We start from the raw sequence: 16,335 nt of genomic DNA, 5'->3' as shown, positions 1-16,335 counted from the left end.
GACGCGCAGCACGCGGAAAACCGTTGATAAGCCCAACTTCTCCGCGACCTGGGCGTCCTTGGCGTACTAAAGGTCGACACGCAGGATGACGATGCGTGCTAACTGCAGGATCAAGAAGAAGAAGAACTCGAGGTCGAGCGTACATCACAATCATCGCACTGAGCCGTTTGACAACATACGAGGCGGTCACATAGATGATGCCCAGGTGGTGCGTCTGTAAATTTCGAGCAGGACGCCGGGGAAGGTGAGCGGCTTGTCGATGTCGACCTTGAAGCCGAAGCCGAGGGTCGTGAGGGTGGTCTCGCCCTTGATGCGCCACGTGACCGGGCGCCCGGCCAGCAGGTCGAGCCCCTCCTCGTAGATGGCCTGCTCGTTCATGATGGTCATCTGGCTGAGCACATCCTGGAGGTTGGCCGAGTTTGCGTCGAGCGGGACGTCGGGGAAGACGAGCCAGCCGATGTCGCGCCCCTTTGGTCCGACCAGCGTCGCGTTGAAGCCCGAGAGCTTGGCGGCGATCGGGCCGGCGTTGTTGAGCTCGACCCACGTATCGATCAGCATGGTGGAGGGGAGGGGCTCCATCAGCGTGGCGCTTATGATGGTCATCGTCGTGGCGTTCACAAACATGTTGACGACGATGGGCACGATCACCAGCAGGATGATCGGCACGAATATGATGAGTCCGAGCAGCACGATCGTGCCACAGCCGAGCATCGCGCGGCACGGAGTGCCGCAGAAGAAGGTCCACTGCCGCTGCAGCCACGACGGCCGCGCCGGCGGCGGGTCGCCAAAAGCGTTGCCGGACTCGACCATGGACTGGGAGAGGTCGATGCTCTGGTGCTGGCTGTGGCGCGAGCCGCGCGCGGCGGAGGAGCGGGCGGGGTCCTTGAGCGAGAAGTCGGAAGCCATGGCGGCGCGGTTTGGGGCGGAGAGTAAGGTGGAGCCGACAGCGCAAGGTTGCCGCGGTGAGCAAGGACGCTTATTATTGCTTCAGCTGGTTTTTGTCGAATTTATTTTTTTTCTACGACGAAACGCATCGAGAGCATACGCGCCGGTCTCCAGTCCGAGCCTCTCTCTCAATCTCTCTCTCTCTATCTCCCTCTCCCCTCTCTCCCTCTCTCCCGCTCCCTCCCTCCCTTGCTTGCATGTATCAGAGGTAAGAACAGCGCAGGCTTGGAAGACTGGACACCAACGCGGAGAGAGCTCCTCATCAGCTGGTCGGCCGCCATGTGGGCCTCCGGGCCTGCTGCGGCGGCGCGGCCGGTCGAGGCCGGGCTCGGCCCGGCCCGCGACGGCTGGCCGCCGACGAGCGCGCTCGCGGCCTCGCGCTGCTTGAGCACTTGAGCACTGGATAGGGTCGATTCCGCGTGGTACGGGACCCCTCGATCGTCTCGCCCTCCCTCACTGGTGTGTTCATCGGGGGGGGTCATAACAAACACGGTACAGGATCGAGGTGCACGCTGCCGAGGCAGTGTCGTCCCCCCTCTCCCCGACGGCGATGGCGGTGTGACCGATCGAGCTACAAGAGGAGCTTGTTCAGCAGGATCAGGGGTGGGCCGAGCAGTTCTCACTTCCACAATGGGTGAGCTTCAGACCTCGGGCCTGCCTCCCCCTTCACCCTTCGGCTCGTGTGGATTCGAACCACCGCCGGGATGGAAGCTTCCTGCTTCCATCGCGCTGCTCGTCAAAATGGCGGCGGTGGCGATTGCGGCGACGGTCGTTCAGTCGTACAGCGCTCAGGCGTCTGTCGTCTGTCGTCTGTTGTCGCATTGCGCACACGCGCGCGCCGCGCGACCCGCGTCGCTCCGCGAGGGCATGAGACTTGCGCGACTCGATCCCGCAGCCAAAAGCTGCTCACTCGAACCGCGGCCGACTCTGCCACCGCGGCCGCAGCTGTTGAGCTCTCCAGAAGACTGGTGCCGGATATGCTGCCTCCCTGCGGATGCTGCCGGCGAGCCTGGCGGTCCGCTGTACTACAAGGATGTGCTGACTCGATCCTACCGCGGAAATTTCTACCCCCACGACTCGGATCACGAATGTGACAGGACCATCGGGTCCTTCAGCCACCAAAGCGAGATCACCCGAGAGCAGCTGAGTCTGCCTCTGGCCTCGCCTCCCTCTCCTCCAGGCATTCGTGGCATCCTATGGGTCGTCCCGAGTATCGACCTCTGGCTTGTCAGCCGCCCCACCGAGGGGACAAACATGCCAGTCGATTTCTTCGGCGACTACCTTTACAACAAGGCCCACCACCGGCGGCCCCACGACGGCGTCCTCGCCGCCTGGGCGGACGCGATGCGCGCCCCGGCCAACGCGCCGGTCGTGCACGGCGACAAGGAGAAACCAGAGCTCACCCGGCAGTACAACGAGGGGTACAAGACTGACCTCGCAGAACCCCATGCGGGACCAGGAGGGTGCGATGACGTGAATGAAATCAAGCTCTGGACGCCCCTCCTCAAGACCTCCTCGCCGGGCGTTGGCAACGCCTCGAGTGGCGGCACGCCCGCCTCCGTTGGCCACTCCTACGCCTTCGGCAACACCGAGGAGAAGGCCCGCCGCCTAAACATGGGCTGCAAGGCGCGCGGACAGCCCGGCCAACCCTTCTCCCACAAGACCGGCCACGGCTACGTCAAGGCGCATCGCGGTTTCTACCACGACGCGATCTTTGTCAAGCGCAACAACTTCAACCTGCTGCTCCACGAGACGTTCGGCGGCGGCTTCTCGCCCACCGCCGTTCTCAAGCTGCGCCGCCTCGCGCGCAAAGTCGCGCGCGGCAGCGTCGACCGCACGGCCTACTCGCCCAAGTACTCGCTCTCTTTTATGTCCCACCATGCAGAGCGCATCTCTCTCTCTGTCGTGCGAGGCGTGAACCGCGCCATTCGCTCTCACCTGGCAACCCTGTCTGCACGTCTCGCGCGCGCGTGAACAGGGCTCCAGGCCCCAAATGACGTGTGAGTGTTAGATTTGTTTGGTATTGCTAAATATCTCTCTCTCCGAGGGGCGAGGGCACCATGAAGTACAGCGATCGCCGCCTCGCTGGCCTCTCCGCAAGGCCCCCCGACCGCGTCGAACTCATCGGCGCGGGCTCTCTCGGCTACGGGACCGGCCCCAGCTTCGGCTGAGGGCTAACAAGCTGCCGAGCCCAAATCACTGTGCGCGAGTGCACGTCGTGATTTCTTGTTGGTCTTCAAATCTCTCTCTCTCTCTCTCCAACGCGGTGTGTGGACACGAACGAGACAAATATTGCTAAATCTCTCTCTCTCTCTCGAACGAGCGAGCGAGCGAGACAGGAGATGACGGCACGCAACAGCTCTCTCTCGGCACGGGCTGCCAGAGAGAGAGAGAGAGAGAGAGAGAGAGAGAGAGAGAGAGAGAGAGAGAGTTTGTTTTGTCGGGCTGCCCGAGTGAGCGAAATGAGCGTACTACGTACGCTACTGCCCCCCCCCGTGCGCGCCAGCCCAGCGCAGCGCCCAAGCAAGGAGGGTTAGGTTAGGTAACAGCCAGAGCGAAAAATTGAGAAAAAAACACATGCGGCCTCGGGGCGCTCAGGGCGGCGCTCCCAGCGTCGAGGCCGCCCCCACCGCCCCCCACCGCCAAGCCACCGCCGCTGCGAATACCGCACTCGTCACCACCACCACCCTCACCACCACCGCACCAACGCACGCTCGCCACTGCACTCGCCACCGCCGCCCTCCACCGCCACCCTCAGGCGCTGCAGCAGTACTTTGACGAGCACGCCATCCAGGCGAACCTCAACACCTGGCTCAACGAGCTCGTCCAGCACAAGCCCGCGGCGCCGTATGCGTGGCTCGCGTCGCGCATACGTGCGCGTGAGCCCAAACAGCCAGCGCCCTCGACCCCGGTGCTGTCGAGGGAGGTCGCGGCCGCCGAGATTGTCGCCCCTCTTGCCAAGCGCTGGATGTATTGCGACGCCTTTCGCGGCCCGGCGGCGCCGGCGGCGCCGGCGGCGAACGGCGGCCCCGCGAGCAGCTGCGCGGATGACTCACTGAAGGTGAGCGTTGAGGCTGTGGGGAGCCGTCTTGTCGTCAAGGTGCGGGCCGCTGCGTGAGCACCCCCCTCGAACGCTGGGCGACGCGCTCTGTTTGCGCACTGGTCGCTCTCCGTCTCTTTCCGTCTCTTACGCAAGGCGGGCGTGCGATCCCTTTCGCGGATCGAGAGAGCGTCTCCGAGATCGATGATCGTGTGTGCGTGTTGCAGCAGCGTGGGCGACGGCGAGGGAGATAGATAGAGTTGGAGGAGAGAAAGTCGCAGAGGCAGACGCGCCCGCGCCCAGTCACCTTGTCTATATTCTTTTGAACAGAGACCATATGCTCTGTACACCAATGCTCTGTACTCACCCCGACAGGGCCTGCCCGCCGCTCTCAAGTTCCGCCCGCCGGCGCGCGCCCCCCCCGAGCGAGTGAGGTCCGAGGACTTTTTCCGGCCCCCCTGCTGTCAGAAGTTTGCGTTTGCGTTGCGGTATGAGGAGTTGTCTCGCATCGAGTCGGTGTGCTTCTTGTACTCCATCGTCGCGTCCGCCGGCAGCCCCGTCACCTGGCGCAGCGTGTCGCGGATCTGCATGCATACGCGCCGGCTGTCGGCCGACTTGTTCCACAGCGAGAGCAGGTCCTGAGGGGCGGGGAGCAGAGGGGGTGGAGGGCGGGCCGGGAGGGGCGAGAGGGGCGCGGGCGCGCACGCCTCCTGGTACCGGACCGAGAGCACCGCCCCGCAGATCTCGTCGCCCTTGAACTGCCCACCCATCAGCGCAAGGAGCTGCAGCGAGAGGCGCGCGGAGAGGGGTGAGGGAGGGGCACGCGCGCAGCGTCGGCGGCGGGCCCCCCCCGGGGGGGGGGGGTGGGGGGGAGCGGCCGGTGGCGGCGCGCCAGGTCCTCCCAGTAGCGAGCTGCGAGCCCCTTCTTTAGCCGCACGATCCACTTGCCGCCGGCCTGGTTTTCGCTGTCCTCCCACATCGGCCGGATGCCCTCGCGGAAGACGTGGTAGTCGCAGTTGGTTGGCCGCTCCTCCGAAGACGGCCGGCGCAGGTGCACGTACAGCTGCCAGAAGTCCTCTACCTACGATTCGCCGCGAAGAGGGACCGGCGCTTCGCGCGCGCAACGCCGCTGAGGAGGGCGGCCGGGGGTGATTACTGTTTGGACGGTGCCCAGAGCGGAAGTGTTCTCCTCGTACGACCGGTTGGCCACTTTCTTGAAGTACGAGAAGGACCAGGGGTAGGTGAGAGCGGCGGAGCCAGCAGGGGCGGCTTCCGGCATTATCAGCGATCAGAGCAGAAGAAAAACCCCGTCAGTGCTGTCATTCTCGTCGCTCTCGCGTCGTCCTCTGCCTCACCGTACGAACTCACCGTGCGTACGACCCGGAGAGACGTTCCACCCCGTCCGCTCCCTCCCGCTTGGCGCCTATCCCGCCCTCCGCCCTCGCCCCCACCCTTGCCCCGGCTGGCTTGGGTGGCATCTCCTCATCATCACGAGCCGAGTGGGAGGGAAGTGGACGGGGCCCTGAGCCGACCTAGCTGCCAAACGGAATGGAGCGTCCAACACGTGCCCGGATTACGCCATGTCCCTCCCGGGCATGGCCTATCTATCTATCGGTTCGTGAAGGGTCGGTGCGTGTCGTGCCCCCCTCGGCCTTGGTGAGCAGTCACACCCGTGCTCCCCGCCATCTCCATCGCCTGGTCTGCGAATACTCATATCGCTTATCAGCCACGAGAGGAGCGCGTGGCCGAGAGGGCTGCATAGACTCGATCGCAAGATCCCAGAAAGGCACCTCCGCCTCTGCGCTCTGGACAGGGTGGCCCGCCCCAATCGACCCCTGTTAAGTGACTCGTTCGCTTTCCGCCCACTGTGATTTTGTGTGAGCGCTGTGTCTTGCTTTGCCAACGACAAACCTACAACCCGGAGAGAGCGAGATCTTGTTGGTTTTCAATAAAAAATCTCTCTCACGATATCTCAACCCGAGGCGCTCGGCACCGGGCACCGCCTCGGTATACAAAATGCGCCTGCAGGCGGACCCTCACAGATCACAGATCACTCATACCTCACGCATACCCTACTTCCCCTGTCCCCTGAACAACCCAACCAGTCGCTCGGACAACCCAACTCGACCTACCCAACCCAACACCAAACAACCCCACTCAAAGCACGATTCTCCTGTTTGTTTGGCCCTCGGGCTGCCTCTTAGGCTGTATCCATGTTTCCTCGCGCACCCCGTCTCGTTTCCTTTCCGTGTTTCTCTACAGCACCCTCTCGTTTCCTCTCTAATTTCCCGAGGAAACTCCGTGGAAATCAGCTGATTTGGGCCCAAAATCAGCCAAATCGGCAAAATACCCGGGTACTTTGCGGGTATACCTGGAAAACGGTCTCGGGAACCGTACCCGTACTACTCAAAAGTACAATATTATACTTTCTCACAGCACTAGCGAGATTTCGCGCGGAGGGCGTAGTGAAGCGCTGGGGCGCTCACTGTGTGTTATTCGGGTGGGGATCCATCAGTGGTAACCGGCTTTAGTCACAGATCCAAGCTCAGACGCCACACCAACACCACAAACACGCTCACTTCGCCGCTGCTGTAGATGGGCCCCCGGGGGCCCATACTACGTCGAAGTACGGACCCGATCTCGGCACTCACGGGCTGTCACGCGCCCGCGCGCGGCGCGGGCCGCACCGCCCATGCCCCCGGGTCACCGACCACGCCTCTCGGCCCTCTCGGCCCTCAGGAGCGTGCGGGAGACCGGCGAGGGGCGCGCCGCGCGCCGCCTGCAGAGCCGCCAGAGGCATTGTCGCCTCCGCTGGCGGGGTTCCCGCGCGCGCCCGCCCGCGCCCGGACCCGCGCCCGCTGCGCCCGCGGGCTCCGGATGCGCCGCCCTCCGTCTCCTTCTTCTCGATGGCAGTCCGCACGTGCTTGTCGACGGGTCGGCGGCGTGGTCGAGGGGAAGGTCGCCGGCGGCCGCAACTCCGCCGCCGTCGCTCCGCCGGCTCTGATCGAGTATCGGGCGTTGAGGGCGGCGGCGCAAGCGGATCTGGCGCATCCATCGCCACGAGCCTCGCGACCGCGGTCGTGGCACACCTGGCGGCGGCTCTCGGGGCCGTCTCTACGGCGCTCGACGCCGTGTGAGGTCGCCGGCGGCCGCAACTCTGCCGCCGTCGCTCCGCCGGCTCAACCGAGTATCGGGCGTTGAGGGCGGCGGCGCAAAGTGGGTCTGGTGCGCCACACGGCCACAACCCTTGCCACCGCCCTTGCCGCCGCCCTTGCCACCCTTTGCCGCCTTGCCTACGCCGCGGGCGGCGGTGAGAGCGGCCTGCTGGGCTAGTATGTTGTCCTTGCTGGGGACGGGCACGTGGAACGCACGTTATATGTTCGAACGGCCTCCGGGATTCAAACAAAAAATAGTCCAGGCCCTCTCGCAACCCCTCCGACCCCCTGGGACCCGTGGGCGTCGAAGAGGCGCTCTCGGGGGGCCGTTCTGAGTTCATACTACCTCGAAGTACAATATACTGCGTCAAAGCACCGGCCGGCCCTGAGTCCGAAAAACCGGGTATACCTGGAGAATACCGGGTATTTTCCAGGCCTCGGTTTCGCCTCAGATTTTGCCCCAGACCAGCTCTCAGTACTCAGACTCAGGGAAACTCGAGTGTCGAGAGCTGCCAGAATGGAGCTCCAAACACCCTCTGGTTTCCCTGGAAATACCACCCAAGACTGCTTTCAGACGATAACGCCAATTTCCCCTCAACCTGCGCAAATCGTGCAACTCGCGGACCCGAGGAGTCTCGAGCTTCAGCTGGCGAATCATATGCCGCTCTCGGCACAGAAGCAGCGCGAGCGCCGCGCCGCGCAGCGCGCTGCCGAGGCTCAGGACGCGGCGCGGGCAGCGCAACCGCCCGGCGCCGAGCCGGTGCTAGGCCGCCTCCGCTGCGCCTGCTTCCTTGCGCGCCGCTGGACGTCGGCCGAGAAGACCGCTTCCCTCTGGGGACCCGACTCCGCGAAGATCGCGCGCGCGTCGTGAGTGGCGGCGCGCGCGCGATCTCCGTTCCCGGGCACGCCGGTCGCAGTGGCATGGGCTCCCAGGCTCAAAAGCGCTCCCGTCAACAGTGAGCGAGCGCCGCCGCTGCTCCTCCTCCCGCCGCCGCTGCTCCTCCTCCCGCCGCCGCTCACCGAGACCCGCCGCCGCCGCCGCCGCCGCCGCCGCCGCCTCGCGCCTCGCCTCCGTCACCGCCGCCCTCCATCTCGCAGCGGCGCGTCCCTCTGATGGCGCAAGCGCCTCGCTCACCGGCGCCTCGCCGCCGCCCCCCCCCCTTCTCGCACCGCTCCGCTCGTGGCCGCCGCCTCCCCTGTCAATCCCGCCGCCTCCCCTGTCATCCCGCCGCCCGCACCACCGCCGCCACCGCCTCGCGCCTCGCCGCCGCCGCCACCGACCGCCCTCCCCTGCGCCGCGCTGAGCGCGGTGTGCAGGGGGTGAGCCCCCGCTGCGCAGCCTCACCGTAGTGCACTGCGCTCTCCGCGCCCCTGACGATTAGTGAGGAGGTGGTGTTGCACAGCATGGTCCATGGAGCTCGGCGAGCGTTTAGCGAGCCCCTCAGCTAGTAGAGGGAAGAAGGGAGGGAGGGGCGTTTCGTTCTAAATTGATGAGAGGACTAGCACTCACCGCCCGCACACTGCCGCCCATCCCTCCAAACGGGCTTCTTGGGTGGAAAGAGATGCCACCGGCGGCTTCCCCGGTTACTCAAAACTGCTAGCTGTCGCCCTTTAGGGCGACATGATGGTGTTTTGGCGCGAGGGGGGGCGTGCAAGTGGCTAGAATGCCTAGCGCCGTCGTCCTGGGGGGGACCCGTCCTGACCGGGGAGGGTGCCCGCCGGAATTCCGGCGGAGACTAGTACTCCAGTCGTGGTCCCATTCAGACGGACCTGCGCTCCCTCGTGTGCCTGCCGGGTTCTCTCCTGCTTTCTGGCGCATGGCTAGGCCAATCATTACGGTCCACGGGGACCACTCCAAGGACGAGGAAACGCGCCTCGGCGCTCTCTCCGACGACATGCGGTTCGACGTCTTGCAGGGATCATGGCTACATGACGCTCTTTCGCTCGACCACTATCCAAACAACCCGCTGGCACCACAGTACACGGCGGTGCCGGCCGCCATTCCGGCGCTGGCTCTCGGCGTCCTCAGGTTCGGCCCCGACACCGGATTGTGTGGTTCGGGCAAGACTCCATGCCATCCGCTCAACGCTTGAACAAGATCGCTGTGGGGGTGGACGCTTCTGACATCAAGTTCTGGGACGGCGAGCGGGACCAGCCGTATCGGTCTGCATTCGCGCTCCGCGAGGCTCTCGCGGGCTTTGTCGCCCAGCACTTTGACCTCGCCGACTCGGACAGCCCGTTCCTGATCACGGGCGAGGAGGACCGCTTTGACGCTGCTCTGGACCCTTACCAAGCGGACCACCTCCGACTTCTCAACGAGCTCGAGGTGACCAGCCTGGAGGGGGACGACGGGACTCTTGCGCCGTGGGTCATACTCGGGTGGCTGCTGCCGTTCAGTCTGGAGCCGCCCGACGAGGATTCCGATTCCGATTTCTCGCGTGTGATGAAAGTCATGAACAGCTACGCAGAGAAGATGGACCCCGCCCTTTTCGAGTCATCCGAGGTCGACGCGCTGGCGGGTCTGCTGCAAGCCGTGGCGCGGGTCCCGGCAGTGCTCCTCTCCGGCTCGATGGCTCGGGCTGGGCGTCTCAAGGTGTTGCGTGTCGCCCTCGACTTTGCATCGCCGGAGCGCCACCTTCACACGCTGCGCAGCAACTTCACTGCGGTGCTGCAGGCCCACCCGAACATTGCCAAGTGGACAGGGTCGGGGCACGGGGCATTCAGCCATTTCACGGCACTGGCTGCCCTGCTTTGCCCCGGCCAGAGCGTCAGCTTCGACACCCTTCCGCTGGTGGAGGCGAGGCTGGTCAAGAACGACGGACACTGGCAGGATGTCGAGCCAGCAGTCAATCTCGACTATCTGCAAGAGCGCCTCTCCGCTGCTAGCGCAACGCAGGGCCCCGAATCGAATGCCGCGGATCTCTCTGCTGCCTCGTCCGACGGGCAGGCCCGACTGGTTCAGCTTATGACCGACATTCAGCAGTGGCAGGCCGACGGTGGCTCGAACAACGAGTTCATCGAGCTGGTCCTGCGCTCGGGTTGCGTCAAGGCCTGCAAGTGGGTGCTCGGCATCAGCCGTACAGTGGTCGGGCTCCCCTCCGGGATGGTGCGGGAGCGAGACGCGGAGATACCGCGGCGCTGGGACGAGTTCTTCATGGACGCCCTCGCCACCGACGAGCACAACTCCAAGGACGTGTCTCTCACCGACATGAAGGTTGGCGCGTTCAGCGCCACCTCCATCGCCAGCCTCAAGCTCGGGAATCTGGGCGGGATCGATTTCGATAAGGACTTCGTCTGCCCGATCCTGCGGCACACGGCGGGAGAGCATCTGCAGCGGATCCCGGTTGCCGAGAGCACGATCCAGCCGATGACGCTGGTCGACGTCATGAGGGACCCGGTGCGGCTGATGGCGCACATGATGTATGTCCCCCGGCTTTTGCACTGCATCGGTCTGCCGATGGACGCCGATAACAGCTACTCTTCGCTCATGGCCTTCATTGAGCCGAACCTGCGCAAGGCGCGCGCCAACGGAGTGCTGGTCACCGGGGCTACGAACGCGGCCGAGCTCGTGGAGGCGGCCTTCACGGAGGCGGAACTACGGCTGCGGGCGTCGCACGACAGCAACACGGCGCGCTCGTTGTCCTTCATCGGGGAGACCCTGCGCGCCAAGGACGAGTATGACAAGTACCTCTCCGAGCTCGACGACACGATCTGTCGTCGCAAGCGGCACTTGAAGGAGGAGCAGGATATGGAGGAGGAGCGACGGGCGAGGTACGCGGCCGGGGCGCCATCAGGCACCGCGCCTCCCAAGCCGCAGCCGCCGCAGCCGCCGCAGCCGCCGCAGCCGCCGCAGCCGCCCAAGAAGAAGAACAAGAAGGGTGCGGGCGACGGGGCGGTGCGGGACCGGAGTGGCGAGCTTCGCTCCGACGGCTCCGCAGGCTTTGCTTTCGGCTCCTCTGTGACCTACTCGCGCCCGCTCATCGCCGGGGCATTGGCGAGCAAGTACGGCGCGGCCGAGGCGGAGGGGGCCTGCGTCATATATGCGGTGCAGCGTTCACCAGGCACCATGCAGTGGTGCAAATGCAGCACCTTTGTACCGGGCACGCCGCCGCACAAGCTCACCATCCCGTTCAAGGAACACGTCGAGCTCGGCCTTTGCCCTCCTCCGCCGAAGTCTTTCGGTCGGCAGGCGGCGGGCCTGAGCGGCAAGAAGCCGCGACAGGCCTGAGTCCTCCGCCCACCGCACCTCGGCTCGCTATCGTCAACGGCGGCTGCGTTCAGCAGCTCGAGCCGGCGGCGGCGGCCGATGGGCTGGGCGGCTACTCGCACGGCACCGCATGGAGCCTCGTCCTCCCGCCGAGGGCAGTCGAGATCCTACCGAACAGCGCGAACGAGTACTTGGCTTTCCTCGTGCACCTCATCGTGAATCAGGCGGCTCACGCCATGGCGACGCGTGTGTTGCATGCGCTCGACAACATCAATGCCACGTTAGCGGCGGCGAGGGACAGTGCCAAGTCCCCGCTCATGCTCGCCATCTATGACGAGATGGTGGAGCTGCCCGCCTACCAAGCCGTGAGCGGCAAGCTGCTGACGGCGCACTGGTTTGGGGGCCGCCTGCAACTGGCGGACGCCGCTAGCCGAGGGCTGGACGGCGTCCTACGAGAAGTCACCACGGCGCTGCGGATCCGCCTGGTCATGGTTGAGCCCCCCGCTTCGGCGGTCGCACTCGTCACGCGGGTCCTCGACGCTCAGGAGAGGCTGCTGCTGCTCGAGACGCCGCCGCCGCCGCCTCCTTCCGCCTCCCGGGCGCTCACGCCCGAGCGCGTACGGCTGCTCACGGCCATCGAGAGGGGCACCGCGATTGAGGACGCAGGTTCTCTCGGCGACTCGGCGTCGCACTTATGGCGCGCCAAAGTACCTCCTCTGCGTACGTCGGGGACCAGGCCGCCGCAGCCGACCAAGCCGGCGCCGCGCACTGGCTGCGCTGTGGCTTGGGCATCGCACGGCGTGACGCCCCTTAGGATGGGGACGGTGCAAGGGCGACCACGAGGCCCATCCTCGAGCCCTCGGGCGGGCCTTGCCAAGCCAACCTTCGTGCGGACCGGGCCTTTGAGGATGCGGCCTCCAGGCCGGCTGCCTGCGGGCCGAGGCCCCACGGGCGGTGAACTTGGCCTCGCTGCGTCGGTGGCGGCACGGTTGTGCACCGATACCTCGGCGTTCGCCCTGCGGCCCGCGGACCTGTCGATCCTAGACAAGATGGGGACGGCGATACACGGCTACGCCGATCTCGGCGCGAACGCGACCACGGTGAAGCACGAGCAGTCGGCGATGCGCAAGTACTGGGGCCCATTCGTGGCACGTCTGCGCACTCCTTTCTGGAGGACTGACGAGGCGCAGAGCGACACGCAGCGCGAGGCGATGCTGCAGACAGCCTTCGCGATCGATACGTGGCAGCGGATGAAGCCACGCAGCAAGAAGGATGCGGTCGCTCAGGTGCAGAGCGCCTTCAACGTTCTCGGTCACGTCCGACGGGCGCACTCGCGGCGGGGCGACGTGATGCCTCCGCCGGCGATGCTCGCTCATGTCTTCAAAGGCATGAGCAAGGAGATGCTGCTCAATTATGGCAAGCACTCGCAGCTGCCGGTGAGGGTCGAGCCGTTCACAGCGGACCAGAACAGGCGGATGCTCACGATCCCGACCGGGACCATCATCAACGGGCGTCCTTACAGCGCCGCCGCGCCGTTCTGGCGGGGCTGGCGCGTCGTCGACACCTTCGCTAACCAAACGGGCGAGCGAAAGGCGGGAGTCATCGGCCACGAGCTCGGCGGTTACACGCGATCGGACGCGTACCTCATTCTCGACGGCGGCGAGCCGATCGCCGACCCGAGTGTCGAGGACCTACAGGCGATGGGTCGGACGCCTCGAGACTACGTTCTCATTCGCGGCGGGCCGGCCAAGGCGGACGTTCAGGGACGCTTCTTTGGGCCGACCCCCATGGTGTTCTCCTTTGATCGCGGCAACGTCTCCAACTTTGCAGCGGCGCTCGTTGACTTTGAGCTCGCACACCCGTGTCGGGGAGCGGCGCGCCGGACTGCGCCCCTGTTTGTTCAAGACGGGAAGCACAAGGCGTGGACCGCATCGGCCATTGACCGCACACTCGACGGTGTTATGACAGCCACGCTGTCTTCGGCGGAGCGCCAGCATAAGACGTTCCACTCGAAGCGCGTCTGGCTCGCGTCGGCATTCAAGGCCAACAGGCTGGCGGAGGGCGAGATCCAGGCGCTCTGCAGGTGGCGCTCGGTCGACTCGATCCGAATCTACGGTCGGATGGACATGGAGTATCAGGCCCGTTGTCGCGAGAACGCGAGCACCGCGGTATTCTCCACCATCAACGCCACCAGTCTCATACCAGAGCTAGACCCAATCCGCTACTCCGCGGACGGAGCCCCCCTCCTGCCAACGGCGCAGAATGTAGAGGCGAGCATCAGCGCGGCGGCCTGAGCTGCGGTTCACGCGGCGACGCCGGCGCTCAGCGGGGCTCGCCCCTCCCTCTCTCCTCAGCGGCTCACGCGACACTCAGCACTGCGCGACACGGCGCTCAGCCTTCCGCAGGACTCGAGGCGAGAATCACCGCGGCGGCTCACGCGGTGACGCCGGCGTTCAGCTAGGCTCGCCTCTCCCTCAGCGGCTCACGCGGGGACACCAGCGCTCAGCTAGGCTCGCCTCTCTCTCTCAGCGGTTCACGCTGTCTCGCGGCTCACGCGACGCTTGGCACTATGGGACACGGCGCTCACAGCCTTCCCGGGCGCACGGGAGACGGGTACTCGGCTCACAGGTACTTGGCTCACGAGCCCCTTTCTGCGGTTCACGCGCTCCTGTTGCCAAGATGAGGAGGCGGCACCTGCGCTCAGCAGGCCGGCCCGGGCGCTCGCTCGCGTCGGCCGCGGCTCTGGCAGCCAACAGCGGCTCACGCTTTGGATCACGGCAATGCGCTCTGGCGGCTCTCGCGATAGCGCAATGCCGTGAGCCCTGTACTCTAATCTCTGTACACTTTGATCGATTCGGCGAGGCCGCCGTCGCGTCCTGAAGGGCCTTTACTCTTTCGCCGGACGCAACTGGCCTCAAAGGGGCTTCCGGGTTCCGGCCTCTGCGTGCGGCGATTCTTACATGAGGCCCTCAATAGATCAACTCTCCTCTCTCCATGAAGGGAGCGAACCCGGCTGACGGCAAAACTGCTAGCTGTCGCCCTTTAGGGCGACATGATGGTGTTTTGGCGCGAGGGGGGGCGTGCAAGTGGCTAGAATGCCTAGCGCCGTCGTCCTGGGGGGGACCCGTCCTGACCGGGGAGGGTGCCCGCCGGAATTCCGGCGGAGACTAGTACTCCAGTCGTGGTCCCATTCAGACGGACCTGCGCTCCCTCGTGTGCCTGCCGGGTTCTCTCCTGCTTTCTGGCGCATCCCACCATCCACCCCATGCGCCACCTGTGTCCTGTTTGCTTGTTTTGTGTGCCGCCACGCCCGAGGCCCTTCCGGGTTCCGGCCTCTGCGTGCGGCGATTCTTACATGAGGCCCTCAATAGATCAACTCTCCTCTCTCCATGAAGGGAGCGAACCCGGCTGACGGCAAAACGGTCTGGTTCCGGAAACGAAAAGTGCTGGGGACCCTCTGCCGTGCACAGCTCGGCCGTGCCTTTCCGCGAAGGTCCGGTCGGCAACTAAACCTCTGAGCAGCGGCTCAGCGCCGCCGCGCACTCCGCCCGGCGCGAGCGGCAGGGTGCGCGAGCCTACGCCCGAGACGACGGCACGCAAAGCCGCAAAGCTTGGGGGCGGCGGCAGCAGCTGGCCTCCGGCTGCGGACGAGTGGGAGCTCGACGAGCGGCAGCACGAGCGGCCTAGGAAGCACGTGCACGACTGCGTGCACCGCGAGATCACGCTCGAGCCGCTGCTCGACGCCGTGACGCGCACCAAGGCCTTCCAGCGGCTCGGCTCGCTGAGGCAGCTCGGCTCGACGCACCGGGTCTGGCCGAACGCAACGCACACGCGAAAGGCGCACAGCCTCGGCGTGGCGTACCTGGCGGAGAAGCTGTGCAGAAACATTGCGCAGCGGCCGATGCCCCACGGCGTGCAGCCGCCCGACGAGCGCGACATTCTGCTCGTCAAGCTCGCCGCGCTGTGCCACGACCTTGGCCACGGCCCGTTCTCGCACACGTTTGACAACTTTGTGGTGCCGGCGGCGGCGCGGCGTGCGCGGGACGAGGGCGACGCCGGGCTTGCCAAGGTGCTGGAGAAGCACAAGCACGAGCAGCTGTCTGTGCGGCTGCTGCGCAAGGTGTTTGCCCAGCCGCCGCTCGCGGCGCGCGAGGACCGGCTGACGGAGGCGGAGCTAGTCTTCGTCGAGGAGCTGATCCTCGGCGGCGACTTGAAGGGAGGGGTGGACGCGCGCAAAGGGCGCGGCTGGGACAAGCGCTACCTGTACGACATCGTCTGCAACGCGGACTCGGGGCTTGGGCACCCTAGATGTGGCACCTCTAGATGTGGATTGGAATGTGCGGAACTCGCCTCGTCTGCACCCGTGGCGCTCTGTCTTTCCGCGAGAGGAGGACTGCGACGCTCCACTCACATCGCCGTCTGTATCACCAGGCTGGACATGGACAAGCTCGACTACCTGCGCCGCGACCCTGACACGGTCGGGATGAGTGGACTGGTCGTCCCGCTGCTTGAGAACGCAGAGGTGCGGCTGGCGACCTTTGGCGGCGAGGCGCGCGCGCGGCCGGTCATCTGCTACCCGGACAAGATGTCCCCTTCGCTCTTTGAGGTCTTCCGCAAGCGCGCGGAGCTGCACTGCCAGCTCTACACGCACAAGCACGTCGTGGCCTGGGACCTGCTGCACCGCGACTTTCTGCTCGCCGCCGACGCGCTCGGCCCGGTCGTGGGCAGCCTGCGCCTCGCCGAGACGGTGGTCGCCGGCAACGAGGCCGCCGCCGCTTGCGGTCGAGGAGAGGCCGGTGCCGCCCCGCAGCCCACGACACGCCCACGGCACGTGTTTGCAGGACGCCTTCCTCAAGATGACCGACGAGTCGGTCATGGCGCGCTTCGAGGTGCTGATCGAGGCGGGCGGGCGGGGGCGGGAGGGCGGCGCTGCGGGCGGGGAGGCGGGCGGCGCAGAGGCGGGCGGCGACGCGGGCTGGATTGAACGC

The 16,335-nt window shown here is 65.8% G+C and overlaps 5 protein-coding genes across 5 annotated transcripts; 2 read left to right on the top strand and 3 right to left on the bottom strand.

Annotated features, from left to right (window-relative positions):
• Window positions 1-176: 176 nt before the first annotated feature.
• On the bottom strand, window positions 177-969 carry EMIHUDRAFT_460037 (hypothetical protein; the record flags this gene model as incomplete). Its single annotated transcript, XM_005760148.1, has 1 exon — window positions 177-969. A coding segment is annotated over one exon (791 nt), but the record flags the coding sequence as incomplete, so codon positions are not given.
• Window positions 970-1,200: 231 nt separating this feature from the next.
• EMIHUDRAFT_372103 (hypothetical protein) lies at window positions 1,201-3,154 on the top strand. Its single transcript, XM_005760147.1, has 5 exons — window positions 1,201-1,315; window positions 1,673-2,178; window positions 2,251-2,259; window positions 2,470-2,472; window positions 2,997-3,154. Exons 1-5 carry the CDS (start codon window positions 1,225-1,227, stop codon window positions 3,114-3,116), a joined length of 729 nt encoding a protein of 242 aa, XP_005760204.1. The 5' UTR covers window positions 1,201-1,224; the 3' UTR covers window positions 3,117-3,154.
• A 1,134-nt stretch (window positions 3,155-4,288) lies between these two features.
• On the bottom strand, window positions 4,289-5,264 carry EMIHUDRAFT_460036 (hypothetical protein; the record flags this gene model as incomplete). Its single annotated transcript, XM_005760146.1, has 4 exons — window positions 4,289-4,623; window positions 4,693-4,767; window positions 4,878-5,066; window positions 5,142-5,264. 4 exons carry the CDS (start codon window positions 5,262-5,264, stop codon window positions 4,450-4,452), a joined length of 561 nt encoding a protein of 186 aa, XP_005760203.1. The 3' UTR covers window positions 4,289-4,449.
• Window positions 5,265-8,360: 3,096 nt separating this feature from the next.
• Window positions 8,361-8,546, bottom strand: EMIHUDRAFT_317194 (hypothetical protein; the record flags this gene model as incomplete). Its single annotated transcript, XM_005760145.1, has 1 exon — window positions 8,361-8,546. One exon carries the CDS (start codon window positions 8,544-8,546, stop codon window positions 8,361-8,363), a length of 186 nt encoding a protein of 61 aa, XP_005760202.1.
• A 6,190-nt stretch (window positions 8,547-14,736) lies between these two features.
• On the top strand, window positions 14,737-16,236 carry EMIHUDRAFT_460035 (hypothetical protein; the record flags this gene model as incomplete). The annotated part of the gene is made up of 4 exons (XM_005760144.1): window positions 14,737-14,840; window positions 14,912-15,610; window positions 15,779-16,094; window positions 16,189-16,236. Coding segments are annotated over 4 exons (1,167 nt in total), but the record flags the coding sequence as incomplete, so codon positions are not given.
• Window positions 16,237-16,335: the final 99 nt, after the last annotated feature.

This window comes from Emiliania huxleyi, assembly GCF_000372725.1.
Source record: "Emiliania huxleyi CCMP1516 unplaced genomic scaffold EMIHUscaffold_779, whole genome shotgun sequence".
Taxonomy (NCBI): Eukaryota; Haptophyta; order Isochrysidales; family Noelaerhabdaceae; genus Emiliania; species Emiliania huxleyi.
This window is presented reverse-complemented; position numbering and strand designations above follow the sequence as displayed.